Raw genomic sequence first — 17987 nt, forward strand, 5'->3', positions numbered from 1 at the left:
TCTAAGATTTCCTATTGGAGCAGAGAAAATTTTGTAGTTTTCAATGCCTCAAAAATTCAATTCCTCCATCTATTAACTTGACACAACCTTCCAGACAACTATCCCCTTTTCAATGACACTCAACTGTCTCCCTCTTCCACACCGAATATCCTCGGTCTGTCCTTTTCTCATAATCTTAACTGGAAAGTTCACATCTCATCTCTTGCTAAAACAGCTTCTATGAAGTTAGGCATTCTGAGGTGTCTCTGCCAGTTTTTCTCACCCCTCCAACTGCTAACTCTGTTCAGGGGCTTTATATGAAGTACTCTTCGCATGTTTGGGGGGATTCCACTCACACAGTTTAATTAGGTAGGGTGGAATCAAAAGCTTTTCGTCTCATCATCTCCCATCCTCTGACTGACTATCTTCAGCCTCTTTCTCACCTTCGAAATGTTTTATCTTTATCCATATTTTATTGCTATTTTCATGCTAAGTGTTCTACTGATCTTGCTAACTGCATGCCTCTCCTCATGCAGCCTCGCTGCACAAGGCTTTCTTCTTCCTCTCATTCTCATTCTTGCCAATTCTGTAATGCAAGAGTTGATCAGTATTCTCAATCATTCATACCTTTCTCTGGTAAACTCTGGAAATCCCTACTTGCTTCTGCATTTCCATCTTTCTATGACTTGACTTCTTTTATGAGGCTAATTCTATATCATTCTTAAAGGGAACTGGAATTTCAAAGGAGCCTTGTTTTTTATTTTTTGTTGCCCATGGCTGGTTTTCTCTCGCATAGAAAAATATTATTATTATTATAATTATCATCATCATCATCATCATCAAAAAAATCCCTATTTCTGAACTAATATTGTGCCAGAAAATGCACTCAGAGTTTAGTAATAGAAATAAAATTAATTTAGTTTTTATTTAATGTTTATTATTCTACAAGATATTCATAAACTGTTATTTACCAAAACATTTTCAGAATCACACGTGATGCATTTTCAGCATATGTAATTTGAAAAGAAAAGAAAATTAGGTACTAGCTCATAATGTAGGTGGATAACAATCACCTCTGTGTGTTTTCAAACTTTGAGCATTTTTCTTATATTTCTAAATGTGGTACTATATAATGGAACCCTTTTATACACAACCTCTTACTTATTCTGAAGATATTGCATAATTTGTATTTTGGATCCTCAGGTTGTGGTGCAAGAGAAACAGTCAAGATTTTTACAAGAGAAAAGCTGAAGGAAAATCAGGGTGTCCATCCAATACCAGGGCACTTATATAAGCTGAGGACTGAAAGAAAGCAGGATAGGATTAAATCAGATTCATATGGAAACTTGCAGGTGAGTATATATACTCTAAAGATTTAAGTAAGGTGTGCTACCACAGGTCACTTGTATTTCAAGTGGAAGTATCTTTGATGTTAATAAAGGACCACAGTAAAAGTCTGTTAATCCAATGAGCAGGGGACATAAAGTGTTTTAGATTGTTGATTTTGTTAGATTCTCTGGATGTACCCATGAAAATGCCACTACACCAGGACTTCCATATAATTTCGGATAACTTGGTTTCACTTATCTAGAAATTTTTTTCCATGTTGCTTATAATTCTCTGGTTAGACATGCAGTGAATTTGAGATGGCTGAAACTCCATTGCAGTTGCTAAATTCACCAGATACCATAATATTTCATAGTAAAGATTTCAATATCCTGCTACCACATATTGAGATATTGAATTAGTTCAAGTATATTCAAACATCTATCTATGATGTAATTGCTTTAATAGTAGAATTAAGGTTATATACATATCTTGTGTTGTTTATACCATCTTTACTCCTGGGACAAAAATTACTTTGTTCGGTGGATGGACGTAATGCTCCACCTCCTGAATGCACCAGACCAAATGCGCCACCAGCCTAGTCTAAATGCTGTTACACAATTAAAAAGCATTCATTATCAGTTATTGTTTACCAGCTGTTATGGTGTCTGGAAGATCATTGATAAAAATTTTAAGTAAAATGTTAGTTACCAGAATGTAGCAATAAAGAAAGAGAAACATCACACAGCAAGTCTTTGTCATTCTTTATTACTACAATACTGTATCTTTTTCACAGTTAAAAGTACAACCATCATATCCAAGTTTGAATACTGTCATTCAAGTGAGACTCTAATGATCTAATCAACAGTGTTGATTACAAAAGTTACTGCTGCACAGTAGGATACTTAATCGTCTCCATGGTCTGTTAATTTGCTGCATTTCCTCAGGTACTCGGATGTAATAATGTCATGGTTTTCATAATTTGTCCACAGTTGCTTAAGCTTTTGCTGCTTAGATTGGGTCTTACACTGGATCCTACATATTTTCTTCTGTGTGATTAACCTTACTTGTACAGGCAGCAGCTTTGTCTCGTCATAAAGTGTATTTATTAGTAGGTAGAGGTTCATCCTTTTAGTGGGGGAGTTGTGATTTAGACAGTGCCAACCCTCAACTTCATTATAAGTCCTCACTACTCTCTTGTATGTCGACCAGGTAGAAGGCGAACATGATGCACTGTCTATCCAAGTCTTTTCGAGGTAGTTGAGGAGTTTATGGAGCTTCTGTGCTTGAGCAGTCTGAACCTGAGGGCATCTATCTTTCAGCTGGTTAAAAGCATTATTGATATGGGAGGCTAGAAGGTTAGGCAGTGCCATCAAATCTCATAAGTAATTACGGACAGGAAGTTGGTGAACATATGCTGAGCGGAGTCCATATTCCTTAATTCTGTTGTACACAGCTTGTGCCCAGTGAAACCAGCACCCAAACATAGGAACACCTGGTAGAGACTTATGAAGAGCACTCCACAAAGCCCGTTCAAAATCTACTACAATCTCTTCAACCCTGATTTTGGATGGGAGGAGTTCCATAATAGCACCCAGGATAGCCGTGTAATCTATGGTCTTTCATTGGGACATAACTACAAAATTGGAACTTGCTTTGTGCAGTCACCAAACTTGATATAGCTGTGAATGCTTACAAGCTGTACAAATGGTTCCCTGACAACGTTAAAAGTTCCATCAATGAACCAGATCTTGAACTTGCTAAGGAAGGAAAGCTGGAAAGGAGAAGCAAATATCAAGTGATGGTGACCTTCATGGTGAATATCTCATTGAAGAAAATCACTTGGGATATGAGCAGTAGCAATCTTGAATTCCAAATCAGTTGGGTGCTTTGGTCGCAGCTGTTGTCGGGCACAGTTGGCAGTTTTCTGCAGGTTGGATACTTTTGGCAGTTGAAGTTCATCAGTTGCAAGTGTCAGTAGTGTATCTGTAACAATCTTCCCAAAAGATTTATAGATATCTTCCCTGGCTGCTGCTTTAATCAGAGATATGGCTTGTGCTTGAAGTTGTGCCCCTGAGTTGCCTCCATGGTTGTGTTCCTTGGGACTTCTGGTAAAGATGTTACCTTGCTGACTGTGTTACGTTCACCGGTTAAACGGGTAAGATCGGCATCAGGAAGCCGATGAACAATAACAATAAAAAAATACACTGCAGGTTCAACTGGTGAGGAAATGCAAAGGGGGCACTTTAAAAAGCTATTTTAATAACTCATAATGAAACTGACACACATAGATATAACATGAGACATGAAACACAGATATATAACATGAAACAGGAAAATGACATACACATATACATATAACACAGTAATAAATACAACAATAAAGAACCCAACTTAATACCTAACAATAATCCTAATCTTATATGGAGGCAATGTGGAAAACACGGGACAAGGGGAAGTGATACTTATGTGGTGTCGCAGTGGTGAAGTGCTGGGTGATGGTTGATCCCACGGTAGACCCAAGAAGCGTTGTGTTCACTGGTTGAGGCCTGGACCTCGACTTGACTTCCAGAAAGCCAAGATCTGGCTCAACACTTCTGGTTGAGTCGAATGGGGCCGTGTGAATCCAACTTCGGGACAGTAGCGGGGCTTCATGAGACGGTGACGTGGAGGGTTCATGAGACGGTGGCGTGGAAGGTTCACGAGACGGTGACATGGAAGGGGAGGCAGACAGGTGGCGAACAAGGTAACAAGCGGAGGAGGTGATGGTAGTGGAGTATGTTACGGGCGGGCGTAACATTTCCTCCCCTAAGACCTCCGTAATGGGCTCATGAAGGAGGTGAGACGGAGATCTTGATAAGGCGTCGGCGATGATGTTGTCCACCCCTTGATATGGTGGACTTCAAGTTGAAGGGTTGAGTTAACAAGGCCCACCTAAGAATGCGTTGGTTTCGGTTCTTTATGGCGTGAAGGAAGGCCAGAGGATTGTGATCGGTGAAGACCTTCGTAGTTTGAGGACCAGGATGAAGGTAGCACTCAAAATGTTGGAGCGCCAGGACGAGTGCCAGAGCCTCCTTCTCGATGGTGGAGTAGTTGAGTTGATGTTTCTTCAGCTTGGCGGAGTGATAGGCGATGGGATGGAGGATGCCGCTTGTGGGGTCCGTTTGTAGTAGGACAGCACCCACTCCAACTCCACTCGCGTCCACTTGTAGATGGAAGGAGCGGGAGTGATCCGGCGTCCAGACCACTGGTTCTGAGGAGAGGAACGCCTTGAGGTGTTGGAAGGCTTGGTCACAGGTCGGGGTCCAGTGGAAGGGGACGGAAGTGCTGATAAGGTCCGTCAGGGGGGCGGCCAGGGTGGAGAAGTTCCTACAGAATCGTCTGTAGAAACCAGCCATCCCCAAGAACCTCATGAGAGCTTTCCTGGTGGTAGGGACAGGAAGCCAAGGATGGCCTCCACGTTAGCTCTCTTGGGGCGAACCTTGCCGTTCCCACCACATGTCCCAGGTAGACCACCGTAGACTTCCCGAAGGTGGACTTGGCCAGGTTGATTGTAAGCCTGGCTTCCTGCAACCGACCCATCAGCCTCCGAAGACGGGTCAGATGTGTCACCCAGTCGTCCGAAGTCACCACCAGGTCGTCCAGATATGCAGATGTTCCCTCCAAGTCCTGGGTGATGTAATTTATAGCCCTCTGGAAGGTGGCGGGAGCATTAGACAAGCCGAAGGGCATCACTGTGTATTGGTATAGTCCGAAGGGGGTGATGAAGGCGGATATTATTGGGCCTCGTCCGAGAGGGAATCTGGTAGTAACCTTTAAGTAAGTCTATAGTGGTTACAAATTTGGCTACTCCTATACTATCTATAAGGTCCTCTATCAAGGGCAATGGGTAGGAGTCTGGCACCGTCACTTTATTTAATTTCCTGTAGTCGGTGCAAAATCGACTACTACCATCTGGCTTAGATGTTAACAGGCAGGGAGAAGCCCAGGGGATATACTAGGTTCTGCAAGGTGATGACAGAGCAGATAGTCTACCTCTTTTTCATCAAGTCTCTTTTAATGGGTGAAATGCGATAGGCTGGTTGTCTTATAGGCTTGATGTCATTAGATATTAATGTTATGTCATGTTGGATAGTAGTACAAAGTCCTGGAAGGTCACCTGTGATTTCTGAAAAGTCTAGCAATAACTTTTAAGATCAGACTGTTGTGAAGGTGTTAAGGAAAGAAACACCTCATCAAGGTTGGACATGATTTGGCTGTTTGAGGGGCGTCCTTTAGGTGACGAGAAGAGGAATTCGATGTCGGACTCTTCCTCGGGGGGCACAGGACCAGACTCCTTCCCTACCAGACATACAGGTACAGTGCGAGACAAGTCGTCCTCTGGTTCTCTGGAGTGGTAAGGTTTCATTAGATTAATATGAACTAGTTGGGAATCCTTACGACGGTCAGGAGTGTGGACCACATAATTTAATGGACTTAGTTTTTGAGCCACAACATAAGGTCCCATGAACTTACTGTGAAGAGCATTGCCTGGAGTGGGAGAAAAGTAAAACCTTGTCTCCTGGTTTGAAACTTCTCATGACAGATTTGGGAAGAGAATTCTGTTGCATTTTAGTTTGAGATTTGAGGAAGTTTGATTTAGCAAAAGATCTGACTTCACTGATTTTATTCTTAAGGTTACTGATGTAGTCAGACACACTGGGGCTTGAAGGAGTATTTTGAGTAAACCATTGATCCTTTAATATTTTGAGAGGCCCCTGATCTGTCTACCATAGAGTAATTCAAAAGGGGAGTAACCTAAAGAATCTTGAGGAGATTCTCTTAAAGCGAAGAGAAGTTTCCTTGATGCTCCAAGCAATACTTCTTCATCATGAATTTTAATGTTTGGTGAAACTGCTCCAGACAGCCTTGGGATTGGGGTGGTAAGCCGAGGAGGTTACATGGTCAATGTTTAGCTCATTCACTATCTGTTGGAAAAAATTGCTAGTGAAATTGCTACCCTTGTCAGACTGAATTTGTTTTGGAATTCCTACCGAGGTGAAAAAATGTATTAGATGTTTTACAATGGTCTTTGATGTGATGTTCTTAAGAGGGAATGCTTCAGGGTACCTGGTAGTGGGATCCATGAGGGTTAACAAATACTGATTCCCTCGTTTGGTTTTGGGTAAGGGCCCTACGCAGTCTAGAATGATCTTTTCGAAGGGCTCCGTCTGAACTGGAATAGGCGTCAGAGGAGCTGGCACAAGGCGTTCGTTAGGCTTACCCACAATTTGACATATGTGACATGTTTTTACATAGTGTGACACATCCTTTTTCATTCCTGGCCAAAAAAATGTTGAAGAGCCTTCTTGTAGGTTTTTGGATGCCTAGATGACCTGACAATCCATCATGAGCTAGTTCTATAATGGCTGGTCTTACAGACAAGGGATGACAACTTGATGTGTTTCTGACCAGGTGTCTAGTTGTTTCAGTTCAGGAGGTCTGTAGGCACGCATCAGGACTCCTTCCTGATAATAAAAACAAGGCAATTTAGACATATCCTTTGTCTCACTGGCAACATGTCTGATCTTAGCCAAAGTGAGATCCTGTTCCTGAGCATTAATCAAATTCTCCTTTGAAATGATGTTATTGTACAAGTTGTCAGTAGAGGCAATCATTGGTGGAGGAGGTGATGAAAGGGCAGGGGACTTGGACTGAGACCTGGTGACTGCACACACTGGGAAGAAGTGAGGGGATGTTTCGTCCAGGGTCTTAGTGGGACTTTCTGTTAAGGGAGAATCAAGAACAATTAAGTTTGGAACAGCCAAGTTACCCGCAAGATCATTACCCAGTACAAGATGTACCCCCGGTACTGGCAGTTCACCAGGTTTAATGGCTACCACAACCTCTCCTGAAATGAAAGGGCACTGTAAGCTAATGTTAGCCAAGGGATAGGAGAGCTGTGATTCGAGACCTGTAAGAATCACCTTCTCACCAGTGAAAGCCTGTTTGATGTTAGGGATGACATCTTCCCTTAAGATGGATTGGGCAGCACCTGTATCACTCAGAACCTTGACATTTATTGCCTTGTCTTTACCATCAGTCAGGGACACTTTACCTTGATACATGTACGAGTCATAAAGTTCTAGAGGAGAGTTGACAGGGTTAGCTAGGGCCACTGGTTTCTTGTTCTCTAGGTTTAGGGGCCACAAAAGAAAGTTGATGTTGAGAGGCCTTGCAATTTGGGTGTCTACATTTTTGGATCGTGTGTCCTAGTTTCTTACAGTATGTACACCAGGAGGAATTATATGCATTTGGCGAGAATCCAGTCGGCTTACCACCCGCGCCCCCAAAACCTTCCCCAAAGGAGGACCTAACATTAGATAGTGAACCACGACCTCTACTACCCAGGGATCCCATCAACAAAGCAAACGCATCAGCCACTTTAGAGGCAGACATAAGATCACTCTCTTCCCATTCTTCCACATGCCTCAGAATATTAAAGGGTAACTTGTTCTTCCATTCTTCCAGGACCATTAGATTGAGCAACTCCGAAAAGGTAGTAATGTTAAGGGCGGCTAACCATTTCTGTCACAGACACCTGTTTTTCATACAAAATATAGCAGTTCCACTGCTCCACATACCTTTTCGCCGAGAAACCGCCCGCTTTAGCGCTACACCTGGCAGCGCGGCGATCATTGCTGCCGCCAGCACACTGCGTGGACAACCGTCTGTTATTTCTTGGCGCGCAGAGCGAGTAGACCTGCGTTTCCGCCGCTGCTTCCTTTCTTCCTCGCCTTTTTTCACCTTTTTTTCTCCTCCTGTTTCTATGGAGGAAGATTCTAGTGATGTTCCTGTGTCTCCGGGGCTGTCTGTTCCCGTCCTGGAGGGTGTTTTGGCCAGCCATATGGACGCCCCTGCCGGTCCTTCTACAGGATTTACGTCTCCTTTGCCACAGCCCACGAGGCGGATTTGCTCTAGGCCTGACTGTACCAGGGTCTTGGGTAATGTCCTCCATGATCCTCATTTGGTCTGTATCAAGTGCAGGGAGTTCTGCAGCCTAGGTAAGAGGTGTGATGAGTGTTCTGGCTGGAGCCAGTATCAATGCGGGTTGAGGCGCAAGCGGGAGGCTAAAGCTAACTTAAAGGGTAAGTCTAAGGGCTCTCTTACCCAGTCTGGTATCAGCAGTGACACGAGCCATATGTCTGGGGATTCTAGCTCTCAGGTCTCCTCTGCTGTTTCTGTTGGAGGTGTTGCCCTTCAGGCAGGCAGTGTATTTTCTGTCCGGGGGCTTGAGGTGGCTTCCAAGCGTTCTCATCCTCCTAAGGATGACGCTAGAAGGATCAAGAAGTCCTGCCCCACCTCAGTGGTGACCGGTGCCCTGGCTCCTTCCCAGGCCCGGTCGGTGGGGGGGGACAGGGAGAGGGTGGACCAGTGCACTGCTCCTGGCCCCTCCCCCAAGGCCCAGGATGAGGGCCCAGGCAAGGGTGATGCTCTGCCCCTTCGCCTACCAGGTGGCTTGCCCACGCCCTTTCCACTGGCTGCCACCTATGTCCTTTCGGCCGCTAGGGGCTCAGAGTCAGCTGACCCCTCCCACGTCATACCAAACCCACTGTCTTACGCCAGAGAGGCGCCAGGACCTGCCTTCCCTTCGAGGTGTGTGCTTCCCCTCTGAGGCTGGCATTTCCGCTCCTGGAGGCACACCCTGGACTGCCCGTCTCCGGGGTAGTGACCTTCTCCTCATGGATAGCACTGATAGACAGGTTCTCCATGGTTCCCCCCGGCCTTCTTGTTTGGGGTGGCAGGGCCCGGCCTCCTTGTCTCCAGGACCTGCCCCGTCCCTCCACATCCCCAGGGGGCTGGAGGAGGATGAGACCCAGCCCCCATCGGCCTCCATGTACCATCGCATGATGGATTACATCAATTCAGTGTTTGAGGACGCGAGGGGCCAAAGGCTTGAGCAAGAGGGTCCTCTTGCGCCCGGAGCTGGTGCACCTGAGTCACAGGAGGGCCGATTCTCCTCGCTAGGGCTCAATCCTCCAGTTCTTCAGGAGCAAGCCAACAATGCTTACCTGAAGGCCAATGACAGGAAGCCGGCTTCTCTTGGTTATCCTTCAGGCAGGTTTGCCAGGATGTACGCAGTATTGGACCAGGAAGGCTCAGGGAAGGCTACTGCCGTTAACCAGGACTTGCACCATGCCTTGAACTCGGGCTCCCGTGAGCCGAGGGTTATCCGTGACCAGCAGGAGGTCGCCAGGATGGAGGGAAAAAGGAGTCCTACATTGCCCACCTCAGACCCACCTTCTTTCAGGTGGAGAAGGGCATCCTTAGACGGTCCCCCATCTTTTCTCCTCTCCTCTTTGATGAAGCCAAGCTGCAGGAGGCGTTCCAGTCTTCCAAGAGTAATGCTGCCATGACTCTCCATGAGACTGCTCTCAGGGCCCTGGCTTGTCCACGTCCGGCCACCGGTACTCCCTTGGTGGAGCGGTTCTCATCTTCCTGTCAGCCTCGAGGCCTCTGGCTGCTCCTCCCCGGCGAACACAAGTTCGCCCTCATCCTGGGAATCCTCGGGGTGGATCTTCCTGACCGCTCTCTGCCCGCCCTAGTGGGCAGTCAGGAGGACGGAGAGGTAAGCCCTTTCGGAAATGACAGTCTTTCTCACCATGGGGTTGTGGGGGGGCTGTCTGGCCCTTTGCTGGGAAGGTTGGCTCAAGATCGGGGCAGAGGAATGGGTCCTCAGCGTTCTGTGGAAGGCTACCAGATCCTTCTCTTCCCTCCACCCCTGACCACTCTCTTGAGGATCGCAGGGGTTATGCCCCAGGGTCACCCAAGGGTCTCGCCCTCGAGATGGAGCTCCAGTGTCTCTGGACAAAAGGGGCTATAGAGGAAGCACCTTCCTCCCCAGGTTTCTACAGCCATGTGTTTGTCGTTCCAAAGGCCACAGGCGGGTTCCGCCCCATCATCGACCTCTCCCTCCTTAACAAGTACGTCGTCACCACCAAATTCAGGATGGAGACTGTCCAGACGATAATGTCGGCCATCCGACAGGACAACTGGATGGTGTCACTGGACCTACAGGACGCATATCTTCAGGTGCCCATTCATCCCCACAGCCGTCAGTTCCTGCGCTTTGTGTGGGAGGGGTACCACTTTCAGTTTCGAGTCCTCTGCTATGGTCTCTCCACTGCTCCGCAGGTTTTCACTCGTCTGATGGTTCCTGTCTCGGCAGAGTTCCATCGTCAGGGCTTCCGCATCCTTCGCTATCTCGATGACTGGTTGGTACTGGCCTCTTCAGTGGTAGAAGCTTGACACGCCACAGCTTGTCTGCTCAGGCTCTGATCGGACCTGGGCATCCGAGTAAATTGGGAGAAGTCATCCTTGACCCCTGCACAGGAGAAGACCTTCCTTGGGATGGTGATTCGCTCCCCTCTTTTGAGGGTTTTCCCGACCCAGGGGAGGATTCGAGGCCTCCAGGATTTACTCCGCTCCTTCCTCAGTTGCCCGTCCCCCCCAGTGGAGCACTGGTTGAGACTTCTGGGGCACATGTCTTCCCTCATACATCTAGTGCCGGGATCCAGGAGGTGGACGCGTCTCCTGCAGATCCAACTGAACCAGCAATGAGACAGATGGTCGATGCTAGATGACCATCCGATCAGCTGGGACTGCTTCACGTCAGGACCTGGAATGGTGGCTGGAGGACGAGAACTTGGGGCAGGGTTAGCCTCTTCAGGTTGCCATTCCGGACCACCTTCTCTACACGGATGCCTCTACAGTCGGCTGGGGTGCGTCGCTCCTCCAGGCTTCTGTGAGTGGCCTGTGGAACATCCAGGAACAGACGCTCCACGTGAACGTTTTAGAGCTCCGTGCGATCCGCCTCGGCCTCCAGCACTTCACGGAGGTGGTGAGGGACTCAGTTGTCACTGTCTTCTCGGACAACACCACGGCCCTCGCTTACCTGCACAGGGAGGGGGGTACTCACTCTATCTTTCTCAACCTCGAGGCACGCCAGGTCCTCGACTGGGTAGAAGCGCATGCAGTGTCGATCTTGCCCCAGTTTGTGAGGGCTCAGTCAATGTGGTGGCCGACTGCCTCAGCCGACACCAATCCCTGTCCACAGAGTGGACCTTACATATGGATGTTTGTCACCTGCTGTGGCGGGTCTGGGGCTACCCGACAGTCGACCTGTTTGCCACTCGTCTCAATTGATTCGAACTTTGTGTCCCCTTTCAGGATGGCGGCCACAGACGCCTTCCTCTACAATTGGGACAACCAGGATCCGTACGCCTTTCCACCCTTCCCCCTCATCAGGAGAGTTGTTAACAAGCTCCGGGCTTGAACACCATCTCATCCTCATAGTTACTTACTGGCCCCAGAAGGAATGGTTTCCAGATCTGTTGGCGGCATCGGTGGAGCCTCCCCGCCGCCTCCCTCTTCGCAAAGATCTATTGAGACAGCCACACATCCACAAGTTCCACATCGGTCTCCCCGGGCTTCAGCTGCCAGGGTGGAGACTATCCAGCGCTTTCTGAGGCACAGGGGTTTCTCCTCTAAGGTGGCCCAGTTCTTATCTCACGACAAGAGGCCTTCCTCTGCTTCCAACTATCAGCACAAGTGGAAGGTGTACAGGAAGTGGTGCAAAGATCACGGCCACACTGTCTCCAATCCCACGGTCCAAAAGGTCGCAGATTTTCTCGTTCACCTGCGCCAGGATTGCAATCTCTATATCTCTGCCATTAAGGGTTATAAGGCCATGCTGAATGGAGTCTTTGCAATCAGGCGTGGACCTCAACAATGACCGGGTGTTGAGTGCTATTGTCAAGGCGTGCTTTTCTCAACCCCGCAGACCTACTAGGAATCTTAGTCCTTCCTGGAACCTGGATGTAGTTCTTTGCTACCTGTCCAAGGCCCCCTTGAGCCCCTTGGCTCTGTCCTCCAGGGACCTGACCAGGAAGACTCTTTTCTCCTGGCATTAGCTACAGCGCAGAGGATAGGGGAGATCCAGGCCCTCTCCTCCCAGACTAGCTGGCAAGGACAGGATCTTATGGTCTGCTATCTCCCTGAGTTCATTGCTAAGACAGATACGGGAGTTCACAGCACGCCCCGGGAATTCCGTATTAAGAGCCTTACTTCCATTCTCGGTTCCATGGATGAGGAGTGCTTTTTGTGCCCTGTTCGGGCTCTCTGCCACTACTTACAACGGACTGCTTTAGAAACAAGGCCCAGGAATCTGTTTGTTGCAGTTAAACGCCCTTCTCGACCTATGTTGAAAGCGGCTATCTCATACTTCCTCAGGGATCCCATCAAGTCTGCCCATGAGGCTATTTCTGACTCTGTCTGCCTCGAGGTCAATGCCCGTGCCCATGACATCCGTGGCATTGCTGCCTCCATGCTCCTCTGGGAAAACTGCTCGGTTCCGACCATCCTGAAGGCAGCACGCTGGAGGACTCACTCGGTCTTTGCCGACCATTATCTCCGCGATATAGTGCGGAAGGAAGGCGAAGTTTTTTTCCTGGGTCCAGTTGTTGCAGCCGGTCACATTGTGGGCTGACAACTACCACAAGGTCCTCCTTGCTCTGGGGTAACGCTTCGGCTCCCTCAGATGAACACTCCAGTGCTCACTTACACTGCTCGTCTTAGTTGATTGGGTCAGTAGCCGGGGTTCTCTCCTCTGCGTCAGGGTATTGAGCACACTCCTGGAACACTCATCCCTTGACCCCTAAGGCCTGCTCCCTTTTAGACACACGGGTTAGGAGGACCTCCCAAACCCTCAGCTGAGCCCGCTGGCACTCCTATGCTGCCCGGCCTCAGCCAAGAGGTTAGTGTCTACATATGGACAGTTTGTTTTCACCCTCTATGCCTGGCACTTTCTTCTGACTCCCGCCTCCTTCAATGTTGGAGTCTGCTATATTTTGTATGAAAAACAGGTGTCTGTGACAGAAATCTAATTTTTAATACTAGAATTTATTTCTTCACTTACCTGTTTTTCATACAAAACTTCACTGCCCTCCCTTCCTCCCCCAGTCATGTTCTCTCCCTTGAGAAATAACTAACGGTTGTCCACGCAGTGTGCTGGCGGCAGCAATGAGCGCCGCGCTGCCAGGCGTAGCGCTAAAGCGGTTTCTCGTGAAAGGTATGTAGCAGTGGAACTGCTATATTTTGTATGAAAAACAGGTAAGTGAAGAAATCAATTTTAGTATTAAAAATTAGATTTCTTAAATTGTCTTAGTTTCTCACTAGCAAATTCAACATAGGTGTGAGACTCTGGTTATACATACTTTCGGAACTGTTGTCTGTATCCGTCAGAAGTGATAGAGTAGGCATCTAGAATGTTACCTTTGATCTCTTCATATTCTACCTCATCACTAAGGCCGTTGTATACCCTATAAGCTTTTCCTACTAGCTTAGGGACAAGAAGAGACACCCACTGATCCTTGGGCCAATGATTCCTATTAGCAATGCTCTCAAAAGTGCGAAATGACCCATCAACATCAGATTCATCAAAAGGGGGAACTAGCGGAGCAGCTGTAGCGGGATTAAAGCTTGCTAACTTTTTCTTTTTATCTATTTCTTCCGCTCTAAACTTAGCGTCATTTTGTAGGGCTAACTCCTGAATTTCTAACTCTTTCTCCTGCCTTTTAAGTTGTAATTGAAATTCTCTCTCTTCTTCTTCTTTTTTTTCCGGTAGTTCTCTTGCTTCTCTTTCTGCCTGTAGTTGCATTTCTTTCGCTTCTTTTTCTGCCTGTAATTGCATTTCTTTCGCTTCTTTTTCTGCCTGTAGTTGCATTTGTTTTTCATGCATCCGGTATTCTAGTTTAAGCTTCTCAATTTCCCACTGACTTATCCTACTCTTATCCTGTTCTTCCTGGGGACTGTGTATTATAGTCCTCGTAGAGGCTGACATGGGAGTTAACTCTTCTATGGCATTTCCTAGCAACTGACCTTCTTGCACTAGATGTTCAACAACTACATTCTTAATGACCTCTTTAGTCATCTGAGACGTGATGGGAACATCAAAATGTTTAGCGATGGTCTTCCATTGGTCCTTCTTTATATTAGCATCTTTAAGTTGTTCCAGAGAAGGGTCGGCACAAAAATCTTCAACGTTAAACTGAGCGGAAGCCATATTAAATAGATGTTAAACCACAAAAAAAAAAAAAAATGATAAGCGAATTACTTAAGTGAGGAACTTGGCAGAGTGATAATAAAGGCAACCTTGGAAATTACCTAGATTATACTTAAGTAAACACTTATGAGTACAATCACTAATGAGGGGTAAACTAGAGAATTACGGCATTAAGAGGGATCCGGATTACTCTAGTTACGAGACTTGAGAGTGAGGAGCGAATTGTACTGAGACTTGTTATTGATAAGGAGGCGGATTAGTCTGAGAGACTAGTTAAAATGGCCGATTCTAACTAGCGAGAAAAATGATCCGCGAAGTGAGGGATTGAGGGTTCGCATGAACATATGATGATCCCAACACTTGGATAACACTTATTACACACCTGCCTATGTGCAAAAATAGAGATAAGTGCTATCGGTGAACACGCCTTTCTACCTGGTTTCCTGCTCTACCACTGCTATGCGATACCAATGAAAGTCACGAAGCACTTTTAACCCAAAAGGAGCCACTTGATCGCACAAAGGTAAATTTAAACCACACGCAGAGTAAGTCACAGAAAAAAACACATCAAAGTCACAACACCACAGAAACACAGAAAAAAAATAATGTAATCACAGAAAAAAAGTCACTGGAAAAATGGAACACTGAACATGGGTTATAATAGTCCTGTCACGGTCGCCAATTGTTACGTTCACCGGTTAAACTGGTAAGATTGGCATCGGGGAGCCGGTGAACAATAACAATAAAAAAAACACTGCAGGTTCAACTGGTGAGGAAATGCAAAGGGGGCACTTTAAAAAGCTATTTTAATAACCCATAATGAAACTGACACACATAGATATAACATGAGACATGAAACACAGATATATAACATGAAACAGGAAAATGACATACACATATACATATAACACAGTAATAAATACAACAATAAAGAACCCAACTTAATACCTAACAATAATCCTAATCCTATATGGAGGCAATGTGGAAAACACGGGACGAGGGGAAGTGATACTTATGCGGTGTTGCAGTGGTGAAGTGCTGGGTGATGGTTGATCCCACGGTAGACCCAAGAGGCATTGTGTTCACTGGTTGAGGCCTGGACCTCGACTTGACTTCCAGAAAGCCAAGATCTGGCTTAACACTTCTGGTTGAGTCGAATGGGGCCGCATGAATCCAACTTCGGGACAGTAGCGGGGCTTCATGAGACGGTGACGTGGAGGGTTCATGAGACGGTGACGTGGAAGGGGAGGCGGAGAGGTGGCGAACGAGGTAACAAGCGGAGGAGGGGATGGTAGTGGAGTATGTTACGGGCGGGCCGTAACAACTGACACTAGCAAAACACCTGTTCTTCTTTTTATGGATGCTGCAGATCCATGACATTGATACCAATGTTACCTGCTTTTTGACGTACTGGTGGGGTTAACTCCTCTGAAGGGTCATCTATGATTGATGCACTTGGTGGTGCTATTGTTAAGTCTCTAGGGTTACATGTGACTGAGATTTCTGTGAAGCTATCAGTGCTCATTTCTTGTACGTTGTTGAGCGAACACCTATAGCAAACCCACACAAGTAACTCTATCTCTCTCTTGTTCAGTTTCCTGTAGAAATCTCTTGTGATACCTGAAGCAAAAATGCACAGTCATTTCAAAAGCTGCCTATTTCATTACCACCACACTACACACTGCCCCACCTCCACCACAGTGGAGGTTGTATTTACAATAATGAAACTCAGACAAAACAACAAGGCATGGAATACCAAATACATATTGTCCAAGTGTATGTAAACCACAGCTAGCTGTGGTACCATAATGGTACTTTCATTCTTGTTATCATTGTATCATCTTTAAAAATGCTGTTTTACATACCAGAGTTACAAGTTCTGTGCTGCCAAGCATTGCAGCCATCACACTGCATGACTTCCTGGCATGGTCTTATATCTCCTTCACACACTACACATGGAAAGTGAATCCAGTCCTCAGGTCTTATGGTATTCATTATAATTGGTTTGAAGGCTTGGAGTTGTCTTCTCTGTACTCCCAGAATTGTGACTGACAAGGGATTGTGTTAATACTGTCAAAAGTTCTCCTAAACTACTGGTAAACACTATCTTTAAACAGGCAGTTAGGCCTATTGTTTCAGTTGAGACTATGGAAATAAGCTGTTCTTTATAGATAGTTCCTAAACTATTAGTAAACAAGCAGTTATAGGAGCTAAAATGTAAAATATCAACTGGCCTTAGGTTGATACATTGGGACCATAAAGAATGGTGCATTCAGACTGGGAGTGGTGCATTAGAACCAGGCATGTGGTACATCAGAACCTTACATGTGGTGCATTCAGGCAGTGGTGCATTTGAGCAGTGGTGCATTCAGGCCATAAACCCTTTGTTCCTCAATTGATAATTAAAGTTGGTATGTTATTTTTTTCTTATTAGCTAGGAAATAGACTACAAGAAACCATGAACATAAAAAGCTCCATAAATCTGTTTATTTTCATAACTTAGAAACTGAAGTCTGATAATGAGATTGTATGTTGCCATTTGCCAACCAAACAATAACAAGTGTTCTTAGGTGTAGACCTAAAAATGTCAGCTAATGGAGCGTGGCCATCCTGACAAGTTTTGTTTTAGCCTAAAGACATACCATTTTCAGTCTATGGTAAGACACAGCTTATGGACATGGTGATGAAAGCACTGGAGTATCCTTAGGTTATATCAGTTTTGGCTACAAATTTTCCTTTTTCTCATAAAGGAAACTGAACACAAAATTCCTCTAGACTTTCATCATGAAGCATTAACCTTTTATAGAGGTGAGATGAAATGCGTGGTAATGTTTTGTGCTATATTAAAGTCTCTAAAAATGAAAGAGCTTGAAACACCAGCTGATGGCTATATATTGCTCTATATAATGATGTTAATCATATAAACTCAAGTATCTATAAATAGATACTGTAGTAAGATAAGAACAGAAAAATACTGGAAGGAGTAAAAGCATGGTAAATCGACAGATTCATTGCAATATAGTGTTTTGCAAAGGCTACTCTGTACCACAAGAATATATTGATCCTCTTCATAATTAGACCATAAGGTGAACATTGAAAACTTGACAGTTTGGATCCTCCTTTATTGACTGATGTTTTACATCATTTGCCTTTAATGAAGAGTTTTCAAGTTATGATTCTTTACAACTAATGTCTACCTCTCATCCCCAGTGATCTTTGGGGACCTGTGGGAAATCAGGATTTTTAGGAGAGGGAACATTACATTGAGTAACATTCATTGTAGAAGAGATTAGTTATCATCAAAATCACATCAAAGATTTCTGAAAACACATAAATTACACCTTTGACAGCATCAGTGGTGGTGGCAGCTGTGGTAGCTGCTGTGAGCATTGTTATTATTGGTGAACAATGTTGCCAGCAATTCCTTACACTGATTTATTTATTTATTTAATTAATTAATTATTTATTTATTTTATTTTTTTTTATTTATTTTTTTTTGTGTGTGTGTGTGTGCAGTAGGTGCTTTTTTACCCTAATATTTTTGTGTATAATTTGTTTGAGGTTTCATTATGTCATAGTT

The 17987-nt window shown here is 45.5% G+C and overlaps 1 protein-coding gene across 2 annotated transcripts in view; it reads left to right on the plus strand.

The window, feature by feature from the left end:
• LOC123514045 overlaps window positions 1–17987 on the plus strand; it is a 193084-nt gene that overhangs the window by 159311 nt on the left and 15786 nt on the right. For both annotated transcript variants that reach the window (XM_045271628.1, XM_045271629.1), the window contains one exon: window positions 1183–1331. In XM_045271628.1, the coding sequence (XP_045127563.1) occupies window positions 1183–1331 (149 nt within the window). The remainder of the gene's footprint in view (window positions 1–1182; window positions 1332–17987) is intronic.

The sequence above is a fragment of the Portunus trituberculatus genome, chromosome 37 (assembly GCF_017591435.1).
Source record: "Portunus trituberculatus isolate SZX2019 chromosome 37, ASM1759143v1, whole genome shotgun sequence".
NCBI lineage: Eukaryota > Metazoa > Arthropoda > Malacostraca > Decapoda > Portunidae > Portunus > Portunus trituberculatus.